The 23,073-nt window shown below is 38.1% G+C and overlaps 1 protein-coding gene across 10 annotated transcripts in view; it reads left to right on the forward strand.

Annotated features, from left to right (window-relative positions):
- Window positions 1–23,073, forward strand: part of ATM (ATM serine/threonine kinase) — a 132,945-nt gene that overhangs the window by 28,672 nt on the left and 81,200 nt on the right. For all 10 annotated transcript variants that reach the window (XM_030331235.1, XM_030331234.1, XM_030331233.1 and 7 more), the window contains 14 exons: window positions 1,538–1,909; window positions 2,559–2,753; window positions 3,534–3,629; window positions 4,498–4,723; window positions 7,271–7,396; window positions 7,961–8,086; window positions 9,028–9,117; window positions 10,385–10,556; window positions 11,496–11,695; window positions 16,787–16,869; window positions 16,966–17,121; window positions 17,790–17,865; window positions 18,234–18,364; window positions 19,348–19,465. In XM_030331235.1, the coding sequence (XP_030187095.1) occupies window positions 1,538–1,909; window positions 2,559–2,753; window positions 3,534–3,629; window positions 4,498–4,723; window positions 7,271–7,396; window positions 7,961–8,086; window positions 9,028–9,117; window positions 10,385–10,556; window positions 11,496–11,695; window positions 16,787–16,869; window positions 16,966–17,121; window positions 17,790–17,865; window positions 18,234–18,364; window positions 19,348–19,465 (2,167 nt within the window). The remainder of the gene's footprint in view (window positions 1–1,537; window positions 1,910–2,558; window positions 2,754–3,533; window positions 3,630–4,497; window positions 4,724–7,270; window positions 7,397–7,960; window positions 8,087–9,027; window positions 9,118–10,384; window positions 10,557–11,495; window positions 11,696–16,786; window positions 16,870–16,965; window positions 17,122–17,789; window positions 17,866–18,233; window positions 18,365–19,347; window positions 19,466–23,073) is intronic.

Here is a 23,073-nt window from a genome sequence, read left to right on the forward strand (position 1 = left end):
GTTGCGCATCTCAACGTAGACATTTTAGCAGGTACAGCACCTGCTAGTAAAAGTAGCTTGGGAAGAAATTAAAGATGGCATTCAGAAATCACAGAATAATTTGGACCTCTTGCCATAATGAAAGGTTGTCTTTTTAAAATTTTGCTGGGTACAGCATACACAGTTACTTAAATGATTAAATTGTTGACTTCTGTGATAACATAAAATATTAGGTTTGGTAGGAGTCTTTAGAATTCATCCAGTCCAGCCTGTTCGTTTTATCAAACTGAGGAAGGTTCCGCAGCTTGAACAAGGACACTTAGAAATTTGTAGGTGACAGTCAAGCTTCTGTGATCCCTGCCTCCGTTTTCCCCATGTTGATGTAATAGTTAAATATAATTGCATTGTGGGGGAAAGCGTCTTGATTTAGATACCTAGTGTTTGAGCTCATGTTTATTTTATATAGTGGAGGATCCCTATTTCAGAATCTTCAATTTGTTCCTTTCCTGCAGGGTTATTTATTGAATACTTGCTTTGTGCCAAGCATTATAGATGCGAGGATGAATAAGATAAAGTTCTTCTTCTTGAGCAGTATGCATTCTAAGAATTCACAGCAAATATTTTTTGACTTAACCAACATCTAGGAAGAATAGTTGTTTGGCTTTTTTTGTTCTTGTTTTAGAGGAATATTCTTCGTGGCTAAAGAGTAAGGATGGGTGTGATAATTCATAAGTAGAAAATTGGGTCATTTAGGGGCATCTAGGTGGCTCAGTCAGTTAAGCATCTGACTCTTGATTTCGGCTCAGGTCGTGATCTTACGATTCGTGAGGTTGAGCCCCACATCAGGCTCTGCACTGACAGTATGGAGCCTGCTTGGGATTCTCTCTCTCTCTTTCTCTCTGCCCCTCCCCTGCTTGCTCTCTTGCTCAAAATAAATACATTTTATTAAAAAAAAATTGGAGCATCTGGGTGGCTCCATCAGTTGGGCTTTCAACTTTGGCTCAGGTCATGATCTCATGGTCCGTGGGGTTCGAGCCTCACTTCGGGCTTTGCTCTGACAGCATGGAGCCTACTTTGGATTCTCTGACTCCCTCTCTCTCTGCCCCTCTGCTACTTGTGTGCTCTTTCTGTCTCTCTTTCAAAAATAAACATTAAAAAATTAACAAAAAAATAAATAAAAGAAAATTGATAATTTACTTTTTATTTATTTTTAAGTAGGCTTCAATGTGGGGCTCACACTCCCAGCCCTGAGATCAAGAGTTGCATGCTCTACCTACAGAGCCAGTCAGGTGCACTTACCTTTAGTTACTCCTCAGAATTTTTGTGTAAGGGAAATATGACAGCTCCCCTACCTGGCCAAAAAGTTGTCATTCTTCCTGCCACTTTAGGAAGTAGGGCTTAATAAATACTAAGAGCCTTTTATTTGGAGAGTAGTATGGAAAGTAATGATGGTGATTCTTTAGGATATTGTAAAGGTGCTATGTCTGTAGATTTGTTTTCTGTTAGCTTGTTAATAGACTTGAATCATTTTCAAGTTAATTACACTTTTTTCTTTTAGGTTACAGATTGCAACCCAATTAATATCAAAATATCCTTCAAGTTTACCTAACTATGAGTTGTCACCATTACTGATGATACTGTACCAGCTTCTGCCTCAGCAGCGACATGGGGAGCGCACGCCGTACGTGTTACGGTGCCTTGTGGAGCTTGCATCGTGTCAAGGCAAGAAATCAGACCTGGAAAGCTCACAGAAATCAGATTTATTGAAACTCTGGACTAAAATTTGGTCTATTACTTTTCGCGGTATAAGTTCTGAACGAATACAAGCTGAAAACTTTGGCTTACTTGGAGCTATAATTCAAGGTGGTTTAATTGAGGTTGATAGAGAATTCTGGAAGTTATTTACTGGGTCAGCCTGCAGACCTTCATGGTAGGTTGATTTATGTATTGTATTAGATTTTTATATATACATATACTTTTTTTTTTTCCCCTCTGGTTTTTGTAGTTTTTCACTTCATTTAAAAATATGTTAAATTCTGGGGGTGCCTGGGTGGCTCAGTCGGTTGGGGATCTGACTTCGGCTCAGGTCATGATCTCCCTGTTCCCGAGTTCGAGCCTGGTTTCAGGCTCTGTGCTGACAGTTCGGAGCCTGGAGCCTGCTTCAGACTCTGTGTCTCCCCGCTCTCTACTCCTCTCCTACTCATGCTGTGTCTGTGTCTCTCAAAAACAAACGTTTAAAAAAAAAAACCAAAGAGATTCAAATTGTTCTTGAGGGAAAGAATGTGGACAGGAGATGGTAACTTAAAATTGGTGCATTGCTGCTTTTCCTGCAAGAATATATAGGTAGCATTTATAGTCTCCTCTTGCAATGCTTTTCTCTCATTCTTGACTCTCCTATTCTGTCACTCAAGGGTGGGGAACGCTTTGTCATTCTTTCATCACATGTAATCTAATTTTGGTTATTCTCATGATAGCGCTTACTGCAGAAAGAAAACATAGAACTATTAGGACTGAGCCCAGGGTGGTGGTGGGGGGGGGAAAGCTTATTTTTAACAACAGCGCCCTCTGTTTTGTTGTAGTCCTGCAGTGTGCTGCTTGACTTTGGCCCTGACCACCTGCGTTGTTCCAGAAACAGTAAAGACAGGAGTGGAGCAGAATACATGTGAAGTAAATAGAAGTTTTTCGTTAAAGGAATTGATAATGAAATGGCTCTTATTCTATCAGTTAGAGGATGACTTTGAAGACAGTACCGAGCCGCCCCCAGTTCTTCACAGGTGATTTGAATTCCTTAGCATCCAGCTGCTTTTTGTATGGGGAGGTACCGGAGGCTTGTGCTTGTTTGATACTCGATGGCTTGTCACACAGTGGTAATGTGGGGTTTCTCAGACCTTACCCCAAATATTAAACAGTCCCTTTGTTTTTCCAGTGTTCTGTGTCTTTGTGCTTGGATGTCTTCATGTCCTTTTACTTTGTTTTTATCTCTGCTGAGACAGTGAGAACACAGGGGGATGTGCCTGTATAATACGAATTATAATTCTTTGAGCACTTCCGTGTTCCTTTGTGATTTTCTGTGAGTAGGTTCATCTGCATGTATGTCTGACGCAGACGTATCCCGGAATCAGAATGGGAGTATCTTGTGCGTGACGGGTGTTAAATTAATGGGGGGGAGGAAACTGGAGACAGTCAGAATGGGGCTTAAGCCCCAGAATGGGGAGCAGCTTGACCCTGTAACCTTTCCACAGCTGGTGGTCAGGACTGAAGGAGTAGAGGATGGGATTTTGTGGGTCCCAGTGCTTTTGTTTTAATTTCACAATCTGTTTCAGATACAATTTTTAAAAATTAGATGAGTCTGCTGCCAGGAAGTATTGAAAATTATAGCAACATAAAATAAACGTATGCTTCTTAATTCTTGTTTTAGATGTTAAAAAATTCAGTAACGATGAAAGAAAGTGATGTCGAGATTTACAACCAAACATGGATATTTAAGTATAAACAATGCATTCAATGGGTTTTGGTCTTCTAAGTGAAGATTTTTTTTTAATTTTCCTTTGTAGTAATTTTCCTCATCTTGCGCTGGAGAAAATTCTTGTGAGTCTCACTATGAAAAACTCTAAAGCTGCAATGAATTTTTTCCAAAGAGTGCCAGAATGGTATGTTATCTAATAGAGTTCTGTATTCGTTTAAGCTATGGCTGTTAATTACAAAGATAATAATTTTAGCAGGGTAGTAGCTACGTCTTAAAAGTTAATGAACTAAGTTGATCAATTAAAGAAAATTCCATCTCTGAGCCAGGGAAAAAGCTGCTTTTAATTCAGTGATAGTAATCTGCGTTCTATAATTTTAGATCCTGTCGACTGGTTTTTAACGCCGTGTAGTATAGCGTGGCAACACTTGCCAATGGAAGAAATAGAATAGTTATCGTGGGTGGTTAAGACATGAGTTTTTTAAAGATGTGACCCATTTTTGTATGCCATGTAAAATCTGTTCGTTTTAAAAGTAATGTAATGGAGGATAGGTCAAAGTAAAAATAAGTCTAAAAACCTCATTTTAGTTGATTGACTCAAGAGGCCCCTGTTTATCACTGTGGCGGACAATGACTCACTAGTATTAAGACCCCTGATCTCCCTTGAGAGGGCATAGCATGAAAAACTCCTTCATTTTGGAGAAATCAAAGGGGAAAAAAGGAAAGTGTTTTCAGATAATGTTTATCTTAGTGTTTGTACCTGGTGCTATTAATGTTTTCTCTTTAATAAAGTTTTCTGACTTTGCCTTTGAAATTATAACCTCTGTGTCTTTCATCCATGTGTTAGTGGAATTTGCTATTGCAAAATGAAAGCTGGTACATGAGCGTAGCCATTCCAAAGCTGAGAAGCCTTTAAAAAGACTAATCCGTTAATTGTGTAAGCAGTCTGTAAAGTAGATGCTAAGTTAAAGTTTTCATTTGTGATATATTGCTGCTGCGTGGAGGTGAAGCAGTTGGTCACTTGATTGTACATTTAAGGTCTTACTCTCTTGAAGTGAACAACACCACAAAGATGCAGAGGAGTCTTTGTTCTCAGAAATTGAAGAACTGTTTCTTCAGACAACTTTCGACAAGATGGATTTCTTAACCATTGTGAAGGAATGTCCCGTAGAAAAGCTCCAGTCCAGTGGACGCATTTCTGTCCACCAGAACCTCAAGGAATCACTGGATCGCTATCTTCTGGGGTTATCAGAACAGCTTCTAAATAACTATTCCTTTGAGGTGAGATTTTCAGAAGAACTAAAGCCTACATCTGACTCAACTTTGGTGGACTGTTAGGAAGGAGAAGCAGGGAAAAGGGGCCCTGAGGATGGTGACATGCTTGATTAAAAAAAGCATAGTGAGGGGCGCCTGGGTGGCGCAGTCGGTTAAGCGTCCGACTTCAGCCAGGTCACGATCTCACGGTCCGTGAGTTCGAGCCCCGCGTCGGGCTCTGGGCTGATGGCTCAGAGCCTGGAGCCTGTTTCCCATTCTGTGTCTCCCTCTCTCTCTGCCCCTCCCCCGTTCATGCTCTGTCTCTCTCTGTCCCAAAAATAAATAAAAAACGTTGAAAAAAAAAAAATTTTTAAAAATAAAAAAAAAAAAAAAAAAAAAAAAAGCATAGTGAGAGGCGCCTGAGTGGCGCAGTCGGTTAAGCGTCCGACTTCAGCCAGGTCACGATCTCGCGGTCCGTGAGTTCGAGCCCCGCTTCAGGCTCTGGGCTGATGGCTCGGAGCCTGGAGCCTGTTTCCGATTCTGTGTCTCCCTCTCTCTCTGCCCCTCCCCCGTTCATGCTCTGTCTCTCTCTGTCCCAAAAATAAATAAATAACGTTGAAAAAAAAATTAAAAAAAAAAAAAAGCATAGTGACAGTACATGTGTACAAATAGGGAAGACTTACCACAAGAGCAGAAAGACCCAAGAAGAATAATTTGTGTTTCTTTTGTACCAGGAATTCCAGTAGATGTTAAAGAAGTAGAATTCTTTGTGTGGGTTCGTGGGGAACAATAATGGTTTGGAGCATAGGGATTATATGATGAGAAAGAACCTCTCAACTGAGAGGAGGGAGAGGTTACAATAACAGACAAGAACATCATTTAAACTGATCTAAAAGATCTTGGTGACAATTGAAGAGGGAGAAGTGTTAATAAAATGTAATAAATGATCTAGCAATCACCCATAGTTTAGAGGTCACTAGTAATTTCTCATAAATCGTTTTCTTCACTGTCTTAAGATCACACATTCTCATGGGGCGCCTGGGTGGCTCAGTTGGTTAAGTGTTCGTCTCTTGATTTTGGCTCAGGTCATGATCTCGTGGTGAGATTGAGCCCCGCGTTGGGTGTTGGGCTCCACGCTAGCAATGGAGCCTGCTTGAGATTCTCTCTCTCTCTCTCTCTCTCTCTCTCTCTCTGTCTCTGTCTCTGTCTCTGTCTCTCTCTTTCTCTCTTTCTCAAAGAAAAAAAGATCACAAATTTTCTTTGTGTGTACCATTCTCTTGCCGAAACTCCTGTTATTTTTGACGTGAAATAAATATCTTTCTACCTATTTTTGTGTGTTCAAAATCATCCACATGTCAAAATCCTGCTAAAGCCTTTTTTAGATAATCTCAGCCATAATAATTCATCTTTGATTTTCACAGTACTTAGTATTTGTCAAAAAAATTTTTTTTAATGTTTTATTTTTGAGAGAGAGAGCGTGAGTGGGGGAAGAGAGAGAGGGAGACAGAATCCGAAGCAGGCTGCAGGCCCTGAGCTGTCAGCATAGAGCTTGATGTGGGGGCTTGAACTCGAGGACCAAGATATCATGACCTGAGCCAAAGTTGGATGCTCAACCGACTGGGCCACCCAGGCGCCCCTAGTATTTCTTTTTAAAGTAACTCTTAGTATATTCCTTGTCCCATGGATATTTGTGTGTATGTTTTATATGCAGATGTTTCAAGCCATGCTGTAAATCTCCTTAAAGGACATCTGTATTTTTGTTAATCTTTGGATCTTCCACAATGCCTTGTTATATTGTAAATGGTGAAATATTTGTTGAATAAAATAAAATCTGTAAGTTACTCAGAGGAGTGAATTCAATAGCCAGGGATAATGACCCACAGAGCCAGAGAAGAGATAGTGTGTCTGTTTCATATGTCTTATCCTTAGTTACTGACATTCTGCTAGATCACGCTTGTAACCATTTTCATGACGAAGTAATACAGTCTTCTGTGTTTTCCCCTAAAATGCCATTTCCTACAATATAGGAAGAGAGCAATCTGGAAATGTTATTTTTCTGTGTAGCCATTGCAGATTTGTAAATAATTGTGTAAATTTGGCCGAGTGATATCTACTTGCAAAATTTGTGGTAGTTTCTAGAGTCTAAAAAGCTGAGTAAGTCAGGGTTCTTATCTTTCTGAAGCTCAAAATGTCATTTTAATATCTCTTTATATGAATCTGATTTCTGCTCCTATTCAAAGAGTTATAGACTTTTATTTGTGTATCATTTTTTTTCTTTCCACCGTACCTCAAATATTAAGGGCCTTTGTGTACAGTACATTGTGCTACTTTAAGAGGAGATAGATGCCTAACTTGGCCATTAGGAGATAGTTTTGTTTTTCCCAAGATTTCTACTTATCACAACTCCGCAGGGATCTCTTAGATGTTTTTAGAGATAATCAGAATTATGCCACTATTAAATCAGTTAACTAGTTTCTTAATGTGTACCTAAGATTTGTTCCTACAAAAGATAACTGTGGTACTCAAAATTATTTGTGAAACATGTATATTTTTTCTTTCTTGGTTCACTTGAAGTCTACAGATGCAGAAACGCTTATCCGATGTTCAAGTCTTGTGGTGGGTGTTCTTGGCTGCTATTGTTACATGGGTGTAATAGCTGAAGAGGAAGCATATAAATCAGAGTTGTTCCAGAAAGCCAGGGTATGAGAATTCATTCTGTTCACATTCTGGATAAATATGAGTGCAATGTTTTCCTGGGGAAATTGGTATATTTGCTTGAGAAAACATAAAAACTACATAGGGTAACCTTTTCTCTTTGGTTTATGCTGTCTGAGAGAAATGGAACTATCCATCCTTCCTTAAAACTTGATTTTAACCCAACTATACGTAGAGTAATTGAAATAGTATCACATTAACACTTAATCTTGGTAAAGAAAAATACTGACTTGTATGGGCACTTTTAAACGTTTTTTCTGTGATCAGTTATCCTAAAGAATCCTTGACTGAGTGTTAAGCAGGTTTGCTGGACACGTGAAACTTACTTTCATCTCTAAGTCCTGTTCTGTCTGCGTGTGGTTTGTCAGGAGAACAGAGTATACGTTAAGTCATTAAAAACACTGTTAATTGTTACTCTGACTTTTAATTACTCTGGATAGCCAAGTATAACTTAAGAACACGGATTTTATTTCTTAAGTAGACTTTGAAGAGCAATCCCTAAACTGTCATTTTAACTAGAGTTTGGATTTTTTCTTCTTTTATCAATAGTCTCTCATGCAGTGTGCCGGAGAAAGTATCACTGTGTTTAAAAATAAGCCCCATGAAGAATCTAGGATTGTCTCACTGAGAAATTTGATGCATCTCTGTACACGTTGCTTGTCTAACTGTACCAGGGTAAGGTGTTCTTACTTCACTGTGTGGTCACTCAGCGTGGTGGATAACTGGGTGCTGGTGGTACTGTTTTTTGGTCCATTTGTAATTTACAATTAAGCGGAATGTAAATAAAGGTAGCATCCACAGGAATAAAGCAACAGGTAATCTGAGTTTCTCAGGAACGAATTTCATCATTTCAGGAAGATTTCTGGGATTACCACTTTTATAGACAACTACAGAGGCAACTCTTTTATGGCCAGCATATTTTCTTTCATTTAGTAAAAATTTGTTGACTGTGGCCATGTGAGGTGCATACCACTGTACCGGGGCTAGTGAGCACCATGAAGATAGAGAACTCCAGCACATGCCTTGTTCTCTTTTGCCCAGATAGTCTTGTAGAACCCTGGGCAGAAAGAGTGTTGCTCTGTGTCATCTTTGTTTCGATTTGGAACAGGCCTAAGTTGTACCTGAGCCAGGCCAGAGTGTCAGTCACAGTTGGAAAGCAAGTTTTTCGAAAGCTAATGATAACTACATGGCTACATAACAATATTACCAGCACATATTTTTGATTTTATAATGTGTTTTTCTTTTTGTTTTGTTTTTTTTTTAACTAAAAAAACGTAATGTGTTTTTCTGTGTTTTTCTGTAAATGGGGAAGGAGGAAGTATGAATTCAAACTTAGAGTTATCACTTGTGTTTAGGGTCAGTAGTCGGTATTTTACTTTAATGTTTATACACAATATACTTAAATGTGCTGTAGTTCTTACTCTAAGAAAAGAGGTTAGTGTTGTTGATGCAGTTTATATCTTGGCCCTGATAGTAAACTGATCATCCATGCTTCTCATGATAGAGAATTTCCAGCGTCAAAGAAAATCGGTATTTCATTTAAGATAGAGAAGATATTGTCTGCCAAGAATAAGTTTTTATTTTTTTGTTTGCTTGTGTTTTTGTCTTCATTACAGCCCAGTCCAAGTAAGATTGCATCTGGATTTTTCCTGAGATTGTTGACATCAAAGCTAATGAATGATATTGCAGATATTTGTAGAAGTTTAGTAAGTATGCGTGTTTTACCACCCTGTTTCATTGATTCTTCGATTCTTTTTTCGTTGATACCTCTCTTCGGTAGGTATTCATCTCACGATATATGGCACCTTATGTATTTTTAAATGTGGAAATTGAAGTTATTTGGTTTTGGAGGGGAATATATTCTTTGCTTCTTAATATCAGTACATACTGGTTGGCTTTTAGTTTTTCAGTAATTAGTAATAGACTGAATGATTGTAAAGTAATCATCCAGGCTTACACTTATTTCTATGTAACACTATACCAGAATTCAAAATAATTGTTTATCTTTAAAAATAAAAACAAAAACTGTGTCAGACGAACAACACCTTCTCATCATGGCATTGACTTTTCTTCCATCCATACGAATGGGCTTTTGCTACATGTATTCTTTAGTCTAGAACAGTGCCTGGCATGTACACTACTTACTCAAATGTATGTTGAATGAAAAATATTCTGTAATTTGGTCATTTTTCTATGTTGCTACATGCTGCTGTTTTTTATTTATTTATTTATTTATTTATTTTAATGTATATTTATTTTTGAGAGACAGAGACAGAGCACGAGCAGGGGAGGGGCAGAGAGAGAGAGAGGGAGACACAGAATCTGGAACAGGCCCCAGGCTCCAAGCTGTCAGCACAGAGCCGGACGCAGGGCTTGAACTCACGAACTGCAAGATCATGACCTGAGCCGAAATCAGATACCCAATTGACTGAGCCACCCAGGCACTCCTACTTGTTTTTTTAAAGTAGCATTGTATCTCATTATATGGGAATGGTATAGATGTATTTTTAGTCCATCTGACCTTACCATTAGATGTCGTTTCTATTTTGTTGTTGTTACAGAGAGTTTTGTGGTAAAGATTCTTGTATTTTTGTCTACTAGTATGTGTGTATATCATGAATGTAGAATAAATTCTAGCAGTGGAATTGCTTGTTTAAAAGGAATGCGAATTTTACTTTTTGATGGATATTGCCAATTTCCTCAAAAACAGTCCTACCAATTTATACTTTTACCCATATGCTCATGACATTTGGGTGTTATAAAGCATATTGTAAGAAATTATTTTTAAGGTTTGCGTATTATTGTTGTATATACATACTACAGTTTATCCATTTTTTATTGTTAGACATTTAATAGAAATAATACTACAGCATTCATACATGTGAATGTTGAATTGTTTGATTAGGTGAATTTGAACTAAAACATGCTTCTGGAAGAAGCCAATTTAAACATCTTTGTTTTTCTTCTCTGAAGGCATCCTTCAGCAGAAAGCCGTTTGACTATGGAGAAGTGGAATCAGTGGAAGATGATCCTGACGAAAGTCTGATGGAGGCGGAGGATCAGTCATCCATGAGTCTATTCAGTGATTACCCTGCCGGCAGTGTTAGTGATGCTCACGTATCTGGAGAGGGTCAAAGTACTATTGGTAAATACGCATTTACTGCTTGGGATTTCTTTTTCCCTTTGTATTGATTTGGCATTACGAAAGGCCTCAGAGATACCAATTTTTTGCCCATTTTATGTTCCCTTCTATAGTCTGCTGGGATTGGTTCCCTTCTGTGTACCTTAGATTTCTTTGATTTTGAATTGAATTTATTAGTTACCTGTGTTATTCTTCATCTAAGGAATTTAAAATAGATTATTTGGAAAACAAAGCAGGAGAGTGAAAACACCCCTGGGGCCATCGCTTTTTGGAATCAGCATCAACCGTTCACATGTTTTTTTATGCCTTCATTTCCTTTTAACAACTGTGAGCGTTTTTTTTCATTAAGCTTTATTGGTAATTATACTTCAAAAAAATTTTTTTTAATGTTTATTTTTGAGAGAGAGCAAGAGAGAGAGAGAGAGATTTAGAGCAGGGGAGGGACAGAGAGAGAGGGAGACACAGAATCTGAAGCACGATCCAGGCTCTGAACTGTTAGCAGAGAGCCCAATGCGGGGCTCAAACCCACGAACTGTGAGATATGACCTGAGCAAAATTCGGATGCTTAACTGACTGAGCCACCCAAGTGTCCCGATCATTGTACTTTTTAATGGCTTCATAATATCCAAATTAACATATGTACCATAACTCACGTGACCATTTTTTTTTTTTGTCAGAAGTGTGGGTTCTTCTCTGTTTCGCTGTACTTGGCAGTGCTTCTGTGAATGTTTGTATAGATTATTTATTGATGACAGAATCCTAGAGTAACTTTTCATGAAGAATTTTGAAGCTTTTAGTGTTTAATCACTTTCACCATAATTTTGCTTTCCGTAGACTTTCATCCCTCTCTTTTTTTTTTGTAGACTGGAAAATGTTTGAGTTAATGTTCGATATATGTGTGTTGTGTCCCTCTCTTAGTTTTAATAAGGGCTTTTTATTCAGGTGCCATGAATCCTTTAGCTGAAGAACATCTTTCAAAGCAAGATCTGCTTTTCCTCGACATGCTCAAGTTCTTGTGTATGTGTGTAACTACCGCTCAGACTAGTACCGTGTCATTCAGAGCAGCTGACATTCGGAGGAGACTGTTAATGTTAATTGATTCCAGCATGCTGGACCCTGCTAAATCCCTCCACCTGCACATGGTGAGTTCAGGGAAAGTGACACACCTTCAGTTCTGTCTGATGTTGCTGGATATAGAGTATATGGTACTTGTGATGGTTTGAAACTACTTCCTTGAGGAACAAATCTGACGCCAGTTATAAAAATGCTAGTTACCAAAAAATGCTGGTTATAAAAGTATAAAAATCTGATGCTAGTTATAAAATAGACTTTTCCTTTTCATGTACTGTGAAAAAATTTTAAGTGGATAGTGAAACATTAAAACTCGGTTGGACTTTGGATACATTTATTATTTTTAGTTATAATTAATTATTATAAATTACTTTAAAGTAGGCCAAGAAACACAGACTCCCGAGTAAAAATAATACATACCTTGTAGTTGAATTCTGAGTCTTGCCTTGACCTTATTTACATGTTGTAGATATTTTTAGATGTAATTTCAAGATGACAGTAATGACACTACAAGAATTCCCATATTTCCTTCACACGCTTCCACAAGTAACATTTTACCACATCTGCCTGTTTAGTAATTCTCTATCCTTGCCTCGAATTGTCATGCGTTTTCAGTCTCTTTCAATCTGGAACGGTTCTATAGTCTTTCCTTAGGACGTTCGTATTTTTGAATAGTATAGGCATTTGTCCTTCTCTTTTTTTCACTTGCATACACCACACAGTGCTCATCACAACAGTTGCCCTCCCAATACCCATCAGCCATCTAGCCCATCCGCCTGCCCACCTCCCTTCCAGGAACCCTCAGTTTGGTTTTGGTTAAGAGTCTGTTTTATGGTTTGCCCCTCTCCCCGCCCCCCACCATGTGTCTCTTCAAATCAGTATGTTTTTTAATGTTTCTTTATTTTCAGAGAGAGAGAGAGAATATGAATGGGGCAGGGGCAGAGAGAGAGAGAGAGGGAGAGAGAGAGAGATTCCCAAGCAGGCTCCACACTCTTAGTGTGGAGCCCAGTGTAGGGTTCCACTCCACAAACCGTGAGATATGACCTGAACCGAAATCAAGAGTCAGACGCTCAACCGAGTCACCCAGGCGCCCCTCGAATCAGTATTTTTACATCCTTCAGGTAAATACCTAATAATGCAACCGTTAGGTCATAGGGTAGTTAGTTGTGTTCTTAACTTTTTGAGGAACCTCCATACTGTTTTCCAGAGTGACTCCACCAGTTTGCATTCCCACCAACAGTGTAAGAGGGTTCTGCTTTCTCCTTATGCTAGCCAATACCTGTTGTTTCCTCTGTTGTTAATTTTAGCCATTCTGACAGGTATCAGGTGGTATCTCATTGTGGTTTCGGTTTGTATTTCCCTGATGATGAGTGATGTTGAGCATCTTTTCATGTGTCTGTTAGCCATCTGGATGTCTTCTTTGGAAAAGTGTCTATTCATATCTTCTGCCCATTTCTTAACTGGATTATTTTTTTGGGGGGGGGGTGTGTTGAGTTTGCTAAGTTTGCTGTAGATTTTGGATACTAACCCTTTATCCGATATGTCATTTACAAATACCTTCTTCCATTCCATAGGATGCCCTTTAGTTTTGTTGATGGTTTCCTCCACTGTGCAGAAGGTCTTTATTTTGGTGAAGTCCCAGTGGTTCATTTTTGTTTTTGTTTCCCTTGCTTCTGGAGATGTGTCTAATAAGTTGCTGCCTGTGTTCTCCTGTAGGATTTTGATGTTCGTGTCTTACATTTAGGTCCTTCAACCATTTTGAATTTTTTTGTGTACGGTATAAGAAAGTGGTCCAGTTTCATTCTTCATGTTGCTGTCCAGTTTTCCCTACACATTTGCTGAAGAGACTGTCTTTTTTCCATTGAATATTATTTCCTGCTTTTTTGAAGATTAGTTGACCGTATAATTGTGGGTCCATTTCTGGGTTTTCTGTTCTGTTCCATTGACTTACGTGTCTGATTTTGTGCCAGTACCACAATTCCTGGATGACTACAGCTTTGTAGTATAGCTTGAAATCCAGAATCGTGATGACTCCCTTTTTGTTTTCCTTTTTCAAGATTGCTTTGGCCATTTGGGGTCGTTGATAGTTCCATACCAATTTTAGGATTGTTTGTTCTAGCTCTGTGAAAAATGCTGGTTGTATTTTGATAGGGATTGCATTAAATGTATGGATTGCATTGAATAGTATAGACTTTTTAATGATGTTTGTTCTTCCAATCCATAAGCTTGGAATGTTTTTCTGTTTCTTCTTCTATTTCTTTCATCAGTGTTTTATAGTTTTCGGACTGTAGATCTTTTACCTCTTTGGTAGGTTTATTCCGAAGTATCTTAGGGTTTTTGGTACAATTATACATGGGTCGATTCCTTGATTTCTCTTTCTGCCGCTCCGTTATTGGTGTACAGAACTGCAACAGATATCTGCATTAATTTTGTATCCTGTGACTTCACTGAATTTGTGTATCAATTCTAGCATTTTTTGGTGGAGTCTTTCAGATTTTCTACATGGAATATCATGTTGTCTACAAATCATGAGCGTTTGACTTCTTTACCTATTTGGATGCTTTGTTTTTCTTGTTGTCTGATTGCTGAGACTCATACTTCCAGTCTTATGTTAAATAACAGTGGTGAGAGTGGACATCCCTGTCTTGGTCTTGACCATAGAGGAAGAGCTCTCAGTTTTTCCCCATTGAGAATGTTAGCTGTGGGTCTTTCACATATGGCCTTTATGAATGTTGACATATGTTCCCTCTATCCCTACTTTGTTGAAGTTTTGTATCCAGAATGGATGTTGTACTTTGTCAAATACTTTTTTTTGCATCTATTGAGAGGATCGTATGTTTTTATCCTTTCTTTTATTAATGTGATGTATTACGTTGATTGATTTGCAAATACTGACCCTCCTTGCAGCCCAGGACCATGATCATGGTGAATGATTCTTTTAATGTACTATTTATTAGATTGGATTTGCTAGTAGTTTGTTGAGAATTTTTGCATCCATGTTCATCAGGGATATTAGTTTATAATTCTTTTTTTTATTGGAGTCTTTGGTTTTGGAATCAAGGTAATACTGGCCTTATAGAAGAGTTTGTAAGTTTCCTCCCATTTCTACTTTTTGGAACACTTTGAGAAGAAAATGTATTAACTGTTCTTTAAATGTTTGGTAGAATTTACCTGGGAAGCCATGTGGCCCTGGACTTTTGTTTGTTGAGAGATTTTTGATTACTGATTCAATTTCTTTGCTGGTTATGAGCCTGTTCAAATTTTCTATTTCTGTTTCAGTTTTGGTAGTTTGTATGTTTCTAGGAGTTTATCTGTTTCTTCCAGATTGCCTAAATTGTTACGTATCATTTTTCATATTACTCTCTTATAATCGTTTGTATTTCTGTGGTGTTCGTTGTAATCTCTTTCATTTGTGATTTTATTTATTTGGGTCCTTTGTTTTTTCTTTTTGGGAAGTCTAGCTAGGGGTTTATCAGTTTTATTAATTCTTTCAAAGAACCGGCTCCTAGTTTCATTGATCTGTTCTGGGTTTTTTGTTTGTTTGTTTCTATATTGTTTATTTCTTCTCTGATCTTTATTATTCCCTTCTTCTGTTGGCTTTAGGCTAAAAGCATCAGAAGAAGGGAAATATAGCCACTTGTTCTTTAGAAACCCTCACTTTGGGTTTGTCTCATGTTTCCTAATAAGTAGATACAGATTTGGGGTTTGTTTTTTTTTTTTTTTTTGAGAATATTAAGAAAGGAATCCCTCTCCTGCCCTACCCCCATTAATCTGTCCACCTACTAATAGATATCTTCAGTTCCAGTCCAACATCATAGGATTTGTTGTTTTCTCTGTCCATATTTCTAGCTACCTTTCCCAACAGTAAGGGACCTGGCTTCCCATTTAACTTCCATACAATTTACTTGGTTACTCAGTATTCTTATATGTTACTTAGCTCCTGACCATGTAAGTCATCTCCTTCGCCCCAGCACTACTGAACATTTAGGGAGAGCCTCTGGCCCAGCAAGTATGCTGGGTGAGTCCATGGGCATGTCCCTAGTCCCAGAAAATTGGCAAACATGCCTGTGTTTCCTCAGACCCGGGAAACATGCCAGGGGATTCCGTAATTAGAACCTCTTATAGTCATGAAGTTTGAATCCTTGTGGAATCCTTGTCATGTTCCAGCTGTCGTGAACAAGCTTGTTGATCCTCTGACCCCAGCAAATGTGCTCAGTTGAGCCTTGTGTGATCCCCTGGTTTTGACCCTGGCCAACACTCTAGTCAGGTCTCCAGCCCCGACCAGTGAGAAAGGCTCTGAGCTTTTCTTGAGGCTTTGGTGTTTAAAGCCAGTTCAAGATACTCTGTGACATCGTGCATGTAACTCTCAAAGCAAATATTTAAAATGGTCCAATTTAATCTTCTTTTATAATATCTGAGAAGGAGGAAGAAACATTTTTCTACATATGGATGATAGGAAAAAGTATCTTTGAATTTCTTACTATAGCTAGAAAATTGTTTGGCGGCTCTCAGAAACCGGCTGCCTAGTTACAACTGCCATTATTATACCTGGTAGTTGCTGAGTGGCCCTTGGGATCCCCAGTACCATAGAGAACCCTACAAGGTTGCCTTTAGGAAGAGAAGCCAGTGTATTTGTCTTTTCCCTGCCCACCACTATGTCTCTTGTCCAAAATTCCATAGAACAGTTTTGAACCATTGAAGTCTTATCCCGAAGCATTATTTTTGGAGGATAGGAACATAATAATCATTTCAGATTCTTGCGCAGGCTTTTAACCCCAACAGTGATTACAACTATCTATTTACTGAATTCCTACAATACATGCTAGACATTTACATTCATTTCCTTTAATCCTCAGTAATCTGGCAATGTAAGTGCCCTGTCTGCATTTTACAGGTGAGAGTACAAGGCCCCGATGACAAGGCACGTTTTTTAACCATGCAAGTAATAGGTTGTAGTGCTGGGATTTGAGTCCAGCTCTGTTTGACTTCAGACCCTTTTTGTTACTATACTGCCTCTTTTACAAATTCACTGGTCTTGTGTGTGTATTTGTGTGTGCACACGTGTGCATGCGTTAATGTGTGAATTTATGGTTACATATGTATACTCATTTAAGCAAATGACCTATAGAAAAAAAATGATTTAACCCTCTCAACTGTCTTAGTATCTAGTGCTCTTAAAGGAGCTTCCTGGAGAAGAACATCCTTTGCCGATGGAAGAGGTTGTTGAACTCCTAAAGCCACTATCGTAAGAAATTAAAACCATTTGTTATGTTCACTTTAAATTTATAGACTAACTGGTGTGTTGTGCTGTACTTATAAAGTTAAATTTTTTCCACTACAGCAACGTGTGTTCTTTGTATCGCCGTGACCAGGATGTTTGCAAAACAGTTTTAAACCACGTCGTTCATATAGTGATGAACCTGTGTCAAGGCAGTATGGATGCTGAAAACACAAGGGATGCTCAAGGGCAGTTTCTAACAGTGATCGGAGCGTTCTGGTAGGTGCAGAGTATTTTGTGGCGTTCTTAACTTTCTTTTACTACTCTGGATGCAATTGTTAACTTTGTCTTTCTGCATTAGTGATTTGTTCGAATCCTTGAATGTGAGTATATACATCTTTTAACAATAGCAGAATGTAATTTCTGTTTCCTTCCTTGATTGCTTGAAGTACAGTGAACACATTGGCCTTGTCACCAGTGTGTGCATGTAGTCACAGCGTGACGTGACACGAGGCAAGTTTTACCATATTTACAGAGGAGCACATCTTTAGAGCCCTCCTCCCACTTGATTTGTAAGGATTTCTGAATCAGTGTAGAGTGTGGTTTTGAAATCTTTGATATAAAAACAAGTTTTACAAATGTTTTCCTTTTAAAGCAAGTTTATAAATAACACGGTTAGCTGAAGTATGATAGCCCCCAGATGAGGCATGATCATAGAAAACAAATAAGGTACATTAAAATGAACTCCTTTTGAAACTAACTTTTTTTATTTGGAGTTTTTTGGAAGCTGAGAATATTGGCCTATGAGATTTACAGAATGAGAATTAAATTTAGTATGAAAAGAAGTTTTGGAAGAAACCTAGAATAAGTATGATACTCAATGATATATTTTGACTGAGCTTTTAGTGGAATAATTATTTGACTTTGAAACACTTACTTTATTTCAGGCACTTAGCAAAGGAGGGGAAATGCACATTCTCTGTAAGAATGGCACTAGTAAAATGCCTTAAAACTTTGCTCGAGGTGAGTTATTCCACATCAATTATTAGTAAGGTCTCTATTGAATTTTTTTTTTTTTTTTTTTTTTTTTCCAACGCTTTTTATTTATTTTTGGGACAGAGAGAGACAGAGCATGAACGGGGGAGGGGCAGAGAGAGAGGGAGACACAGAATCGGAAACAGGCTCCAGGCTCTGAGCCATCAGCCCAGAGCCTGACGCGGGGCTCGAACTCACGGAGCGCGAGATCGTGACCTGGCTGAAGTCGGACGCTTAACCGACTGCGCCACCCAGGCGCCCTCTATTGAAATTTTTAAAGTAGCCTTTGTTTCTGTTTGTTGATGGATAATTTTTGTCTTAGTATTTCATATTTAACCTTAGTTCTTTTCCCATAGGCTGATCCTTATTCAAAATGGGCTATTCTTAATGTGATGGGCAAAGAGTTTCCTGTGAATGAAGTCTTTCCACATTTTCTTGCTGATAATCATCATCAAGTTAGCATGTTGGCCGCAGAGTCCATCAATAGGTAATAGGTCCTATATTCATGACGCGTCTAGAATGCTGCAGATGGCAGTGTCTCGTCTGGCACAGTCGTGGGTCACGAGTTGTGATATTGAAAGTAGGTAGCACTTACTGGGCATATACTGTAGGCCTGGCATTTATGTTTTCTCTTAATTCTGACACTTTTATCACTTAGATACTATTATTTTCTCCATTTTGTGAGTAAAAAGTGTGGCTCAGTGAGAGAAAGTAACTTGCTCCGTGCCATACAGCTAGTAAGTGGTTGAGTTGAATAAGATGTGTCTCTTAACCACTCCCAGAAGGTATTGAATGTTTGGATGTCACTGTGACTTTTATATGCGTTTATAAAATGAAGATTGGGACATTTCATTTTGTGCTAATTACGATTATATTTATCCTGGTGAACATGCAGTCAGGCACTGGAGTGATTCTATCATGTAGACCTGTTTTATGTTTGAGTACTTAAAGGAGCAACTGTAATTTTTTAGGACTGCATGTTTTTGTCAGGTTGTTCAGCATTCTTGAACGCTTGAAATGTTATGTTCTCACACATCTACCTAAAATATAAGCTGCTTAGGGGCGCCTGGGTGGCGCAGTCGGTTAAGCGTCCGACTTCAGCCAGGTCATGATCTCGCGGTCCGTGAGTTCGAGCCCCGCGTCGGGCTCTGGGCTGATGGCTCGGAGCCTGGAACCTGTTTCCGATTCTGTGTCTCCCTCTCTCTCTGCCCCTCCCCCGTTCATGCTCTGTCTCTCTCTGTCCCAAAAATAAATAAACGTTGAAAAAAAATTTTTAAAAATAAATAAATAAATAAAATAAAATAAAATATAAGCTGCTTAAATGGACTCAGATTTCATTAGTTTTTTGAAACAAGACCCAGTATGTTAGTGTGTGTCACATAGTGATTTATGTGTGTCTGATAATATACTTTGGAAAGTTGTATTTAAGGTAAATTATTTCACTTTTTACTTTTTTTTTTTTTTTTTAAGATTATTCCAGGATATGAAGCACGGAGGTTCTTCCACATTATTGAAAGCACTTCCTTTGAAGCTTCAGCAAACAGCTTTTGAAAATGCATACTCGAAAGCTCAGGAAGGAATGAGAGAAGTAGTAATTTTAATACTTGCTAGTATCATACACTTCTTATAAATATGGTATATACTACTTTACCAAGTGTGGTCTAAGACGACATCCGCGGGTTTACTAAAACAACTGTATGAGTTAATTGAAATTACCTTATTATAGGTTAGACTTGGTCCAATAATGGCAATTTCTTTTGATTCAACTTAGATGTACTATTTTTGTGGGAAGAACAAAATCTGTTGAGTGTAAATGGCTTCCTTTTTCATTAAAATTTTAATTGAGGGGTGCCTGGTTGGCTCAGTTAAGTGTCTGACTCTTGGTTTCGGCTCAGGTTGTGATCTCATGGTTCGTGAGTTTGAGTCCCGCATCAGGCTCTGCGCGGACAGTGTGGAGCCTGCTTAGGATACCCTCTCTCTTTCTCTCTGTCTCTGTCTCTTTCTCTCTCTCTTTCTGTCCCTCCCCCACTCACGCTGTGTCTGTCTCTCTCAAAATAAATAAAAATAAACTTTAAAAAAAAATTTTTTTTAAGTTGAAGTATCGTTAACGTACAATGTTATATTAGTTTCACGTGTATAACATGATAATTTCACAATTCTGTACATTACCCAGTGCTTACGATAGACGTAGTCACCATACTATAAACGTAGTCACCATACAGCATTGTTACATTATTATTGAGTATATTCCCTGTGCTGTATTTTTCATCCCTGTGACTTATTTTATAGATGGAAGTTTGTACCTCTTAATCTCCATTCTCTCTTTCACCCATTCCTCCACCCACCTCGCCTCTGATAATCACCACTTCTCTGTATTTAAAAGTCTGATTTTTGTTTGTTCACTTGAAGTGAAATCCTATGGTGTTTCTGTTTCTTTGATTTATTTCACTTAGCATAATACCATCTGCGTCCATCCACATTGTTGCAGAAGTCAAGATCTCATTCTTTTTTGTGGCTGAGTCATATTCTCTTGCACCCACCTGCGCACTCATCCTCCATATATTCTTTATCCATTCATTTGTCAGTAGACACTTGGGTTACTTCCATCACTTGGATATTGTGAATAATGCATAGGGGTGCATATATCTTTTAAATTAGTGTTTTTGTTTCTTTGAGTGAGTACCCAGTAGTGAAATTATTGGATCATAAGGGATTCCTATTTTTAATTTTTTAAAGAACCTTATACTGTTTTCCACATTGGCTTCACCATTTTATATTCCCACCAACAGTGCACAGGGTTCCTTTTCTCCACATCCTCACTAACACTTGTTATTTCTGATTTTCTTGATAGCAACCATTCTGACAGGTGTGAGGTAATAGCTCATTGTGGTTTTGGTTTGTATTTCCGTGATGAATGATGTTGAGCATCTTTTCATGTGTCTGTTGGCCATCTCGATGTCTTCTTTGGAAAAATGTCTGTTTAGGTACTCTGCTCATCTTTTAATCAGATTTTTCTTTAGGTGTTAAATTGTAGAAGTTCTTTATATATTTTGGATGTTAATTCCTTATCAGATATATCACTTACAAATATCTCTTTCCTTTCCGTTTTGTTGATGGTTTCCTTTGGTGGGCAAAACATATTTATTTTGGTGTTCTCCCAATAGTTTATTTTTGCTTTAGTTTTATTTGCCTGAATTGATACACAGAAAACTGTTGCTAACATCAGTGTCCAAGAGAATACTGCCTATGTTTTCTTTTAGGAATTTTGTGGTTTCAGGTCTCACATTTAGACTTTTCATCCATTTTGAGTTTATTTTTGTGTATGGAGTTAGTGGCCCAGTTTTATTATTGGCATGTAGCTGTCCAGTTTTCCCAGCACCATTTTATTTATTTATTTATTTATTTATTTATTTATTTATTTATTTATTTATTTTTAAAATTTTTTTTAACGTTTATTTATTTTTGAGACAGAGACAGAGCATGAACGGGGGAGGGGCAGAGAGAGAGGGAGACACAGAATCCGAAGCAGGCTCCAGGCTCTGAGCCATCAGCCCATAGCCCGAAGTGGGGCTCGAACTCGCGGACCGCGAGATCGTGACCTGAGCTGAAGTCGGACGCTTAAACGACTGAGCCACCCAGGCGCCCCAGCACCATTTTATTGAAGATACTGTTTGTTTCGCATTGTATATTCTTGCCTCCTATGTCATAGACTCACCATGTAAGTGTAGGTTTATTTTTAGCCTCTCTCTTCTGTTACATTGATTGTATATCTTTTTTTATGCCAGTACCATACTGCTTTGATTACTGTGATTGTGATACCTCTGGTTTTGTTCTTTTTCAAGACTGTTTTGGCTATTCAGAGTCTTTTCTGGTCCCATACAAGCTTTGTAAGATTATTTGTTCCAGTTCTGTGAAAAATACTGTTGGTATTTTGATAGGGATTGCATTGAATCTGTAGATTGTTTTGAGTAGTATGGACATTTTGATAATATTAATTCTTCCAATATGAGACCATGACATATATTTCCATTTTTCTGTGTCATTTTCAGTTTCTTTCATTAATACCTTATTTTTTCAGAGTATAGGTCTTTTACCTCCTTGGTTAAATTTACTCCTAGGTATTTTATTCTTTTTGGTATAATTGTAAATGGCATTGTTTTCTTAGTTTCTCTTTCTGCTACTTCGTTACTAGTGTATAAAAAACTGTGACAGATTTCTGTGTATTAATTTTGTGTCCTGCAACAGCATACTGAATTCATTTATGAGTTCTAATGGTTTTTTGATGGAGTCTTTAGGGTTTTCTTTTTTTTTTTTTAGTTTATTTATTTTGAGAGAACACAAGCAGGGGAGGGGCAGAGAGAAGGAGAGACAGAACCCCAAGCAGGATCTGCACTGTCAGCGAAGAGCCCGATGCGGGGCTTGAACCCACAAACCACAAGATCATGACCCGAGCTGAGATCAAGAATCAGACGCTTAACTGACTGAGCCACCCAGGCGCTCCGTAGGGTTTTCTATGTGTAGTATCATTTCATCTGCAAATAGTGGCAGTTTCACTTCTTCCTTACCAATTTAGATGCCTTTTATTTCATGTCTGGTTGCTGTAGTTAGGGCTTCCAGTATTGTGTTGAGTAAAAATGGTGAGAGTGGACACCTTTTATTTGTGCCTGCTCTTAGAGTAAATGCTTTTAGTTTTTCACCATTGAGTATAATGTTAGCTGCGGGTTTTTCACATATGGCTTTTATCATGTTGAGCTTTGTTTCCCCTAAACCCTCTTTGTTCGGAGAGTGTTTATCATGAAAGATGTTGTATTTTGTTAAATTTTTTTTTATCTATTGAGGGGATCATATGGTTTTTATTTTTCCTCTTGTTAATATGATGTATCACATTGATTGACTTGTGAATATTGAACCATCCTTGCATCCCTGAAATAAATACCCTTGACCACAGCGAATGGTCTTTTTGATGTATTGTTGAATTTAGTTAGGTATTATTTTGTTGGGGATTTTTGCATCTGCATTCATCAGGGATATTGGCCCCTAGTTCTCTTTTTTGTCTGTCTGCCTGGTTTTGGTATCAGGGCCTTATAGAACAAATTTGGAAGTTTTCCTTTCTCTTCTCATTTTTGGAGTAGTTTGAGAAGAATAAATATTATCTCTTCTTTAAATGTCTGGTAGAATTCACTCGTGAAGCCATCT

The sequence above is a fragment of the Lynx canadensis genome, chromosome D1 (genome assembly GCF_007474595.2).
Source record: "Lynx canadensis isolate LIC74 chromosome D1, mLynCan4.pri.v2, whole genome shotgun sequence".
NCBI lineage: Eukaryota > Metazoa > Chordata > Mammalia > Carnivora > Felidae > Lynx > Lynx canadensis.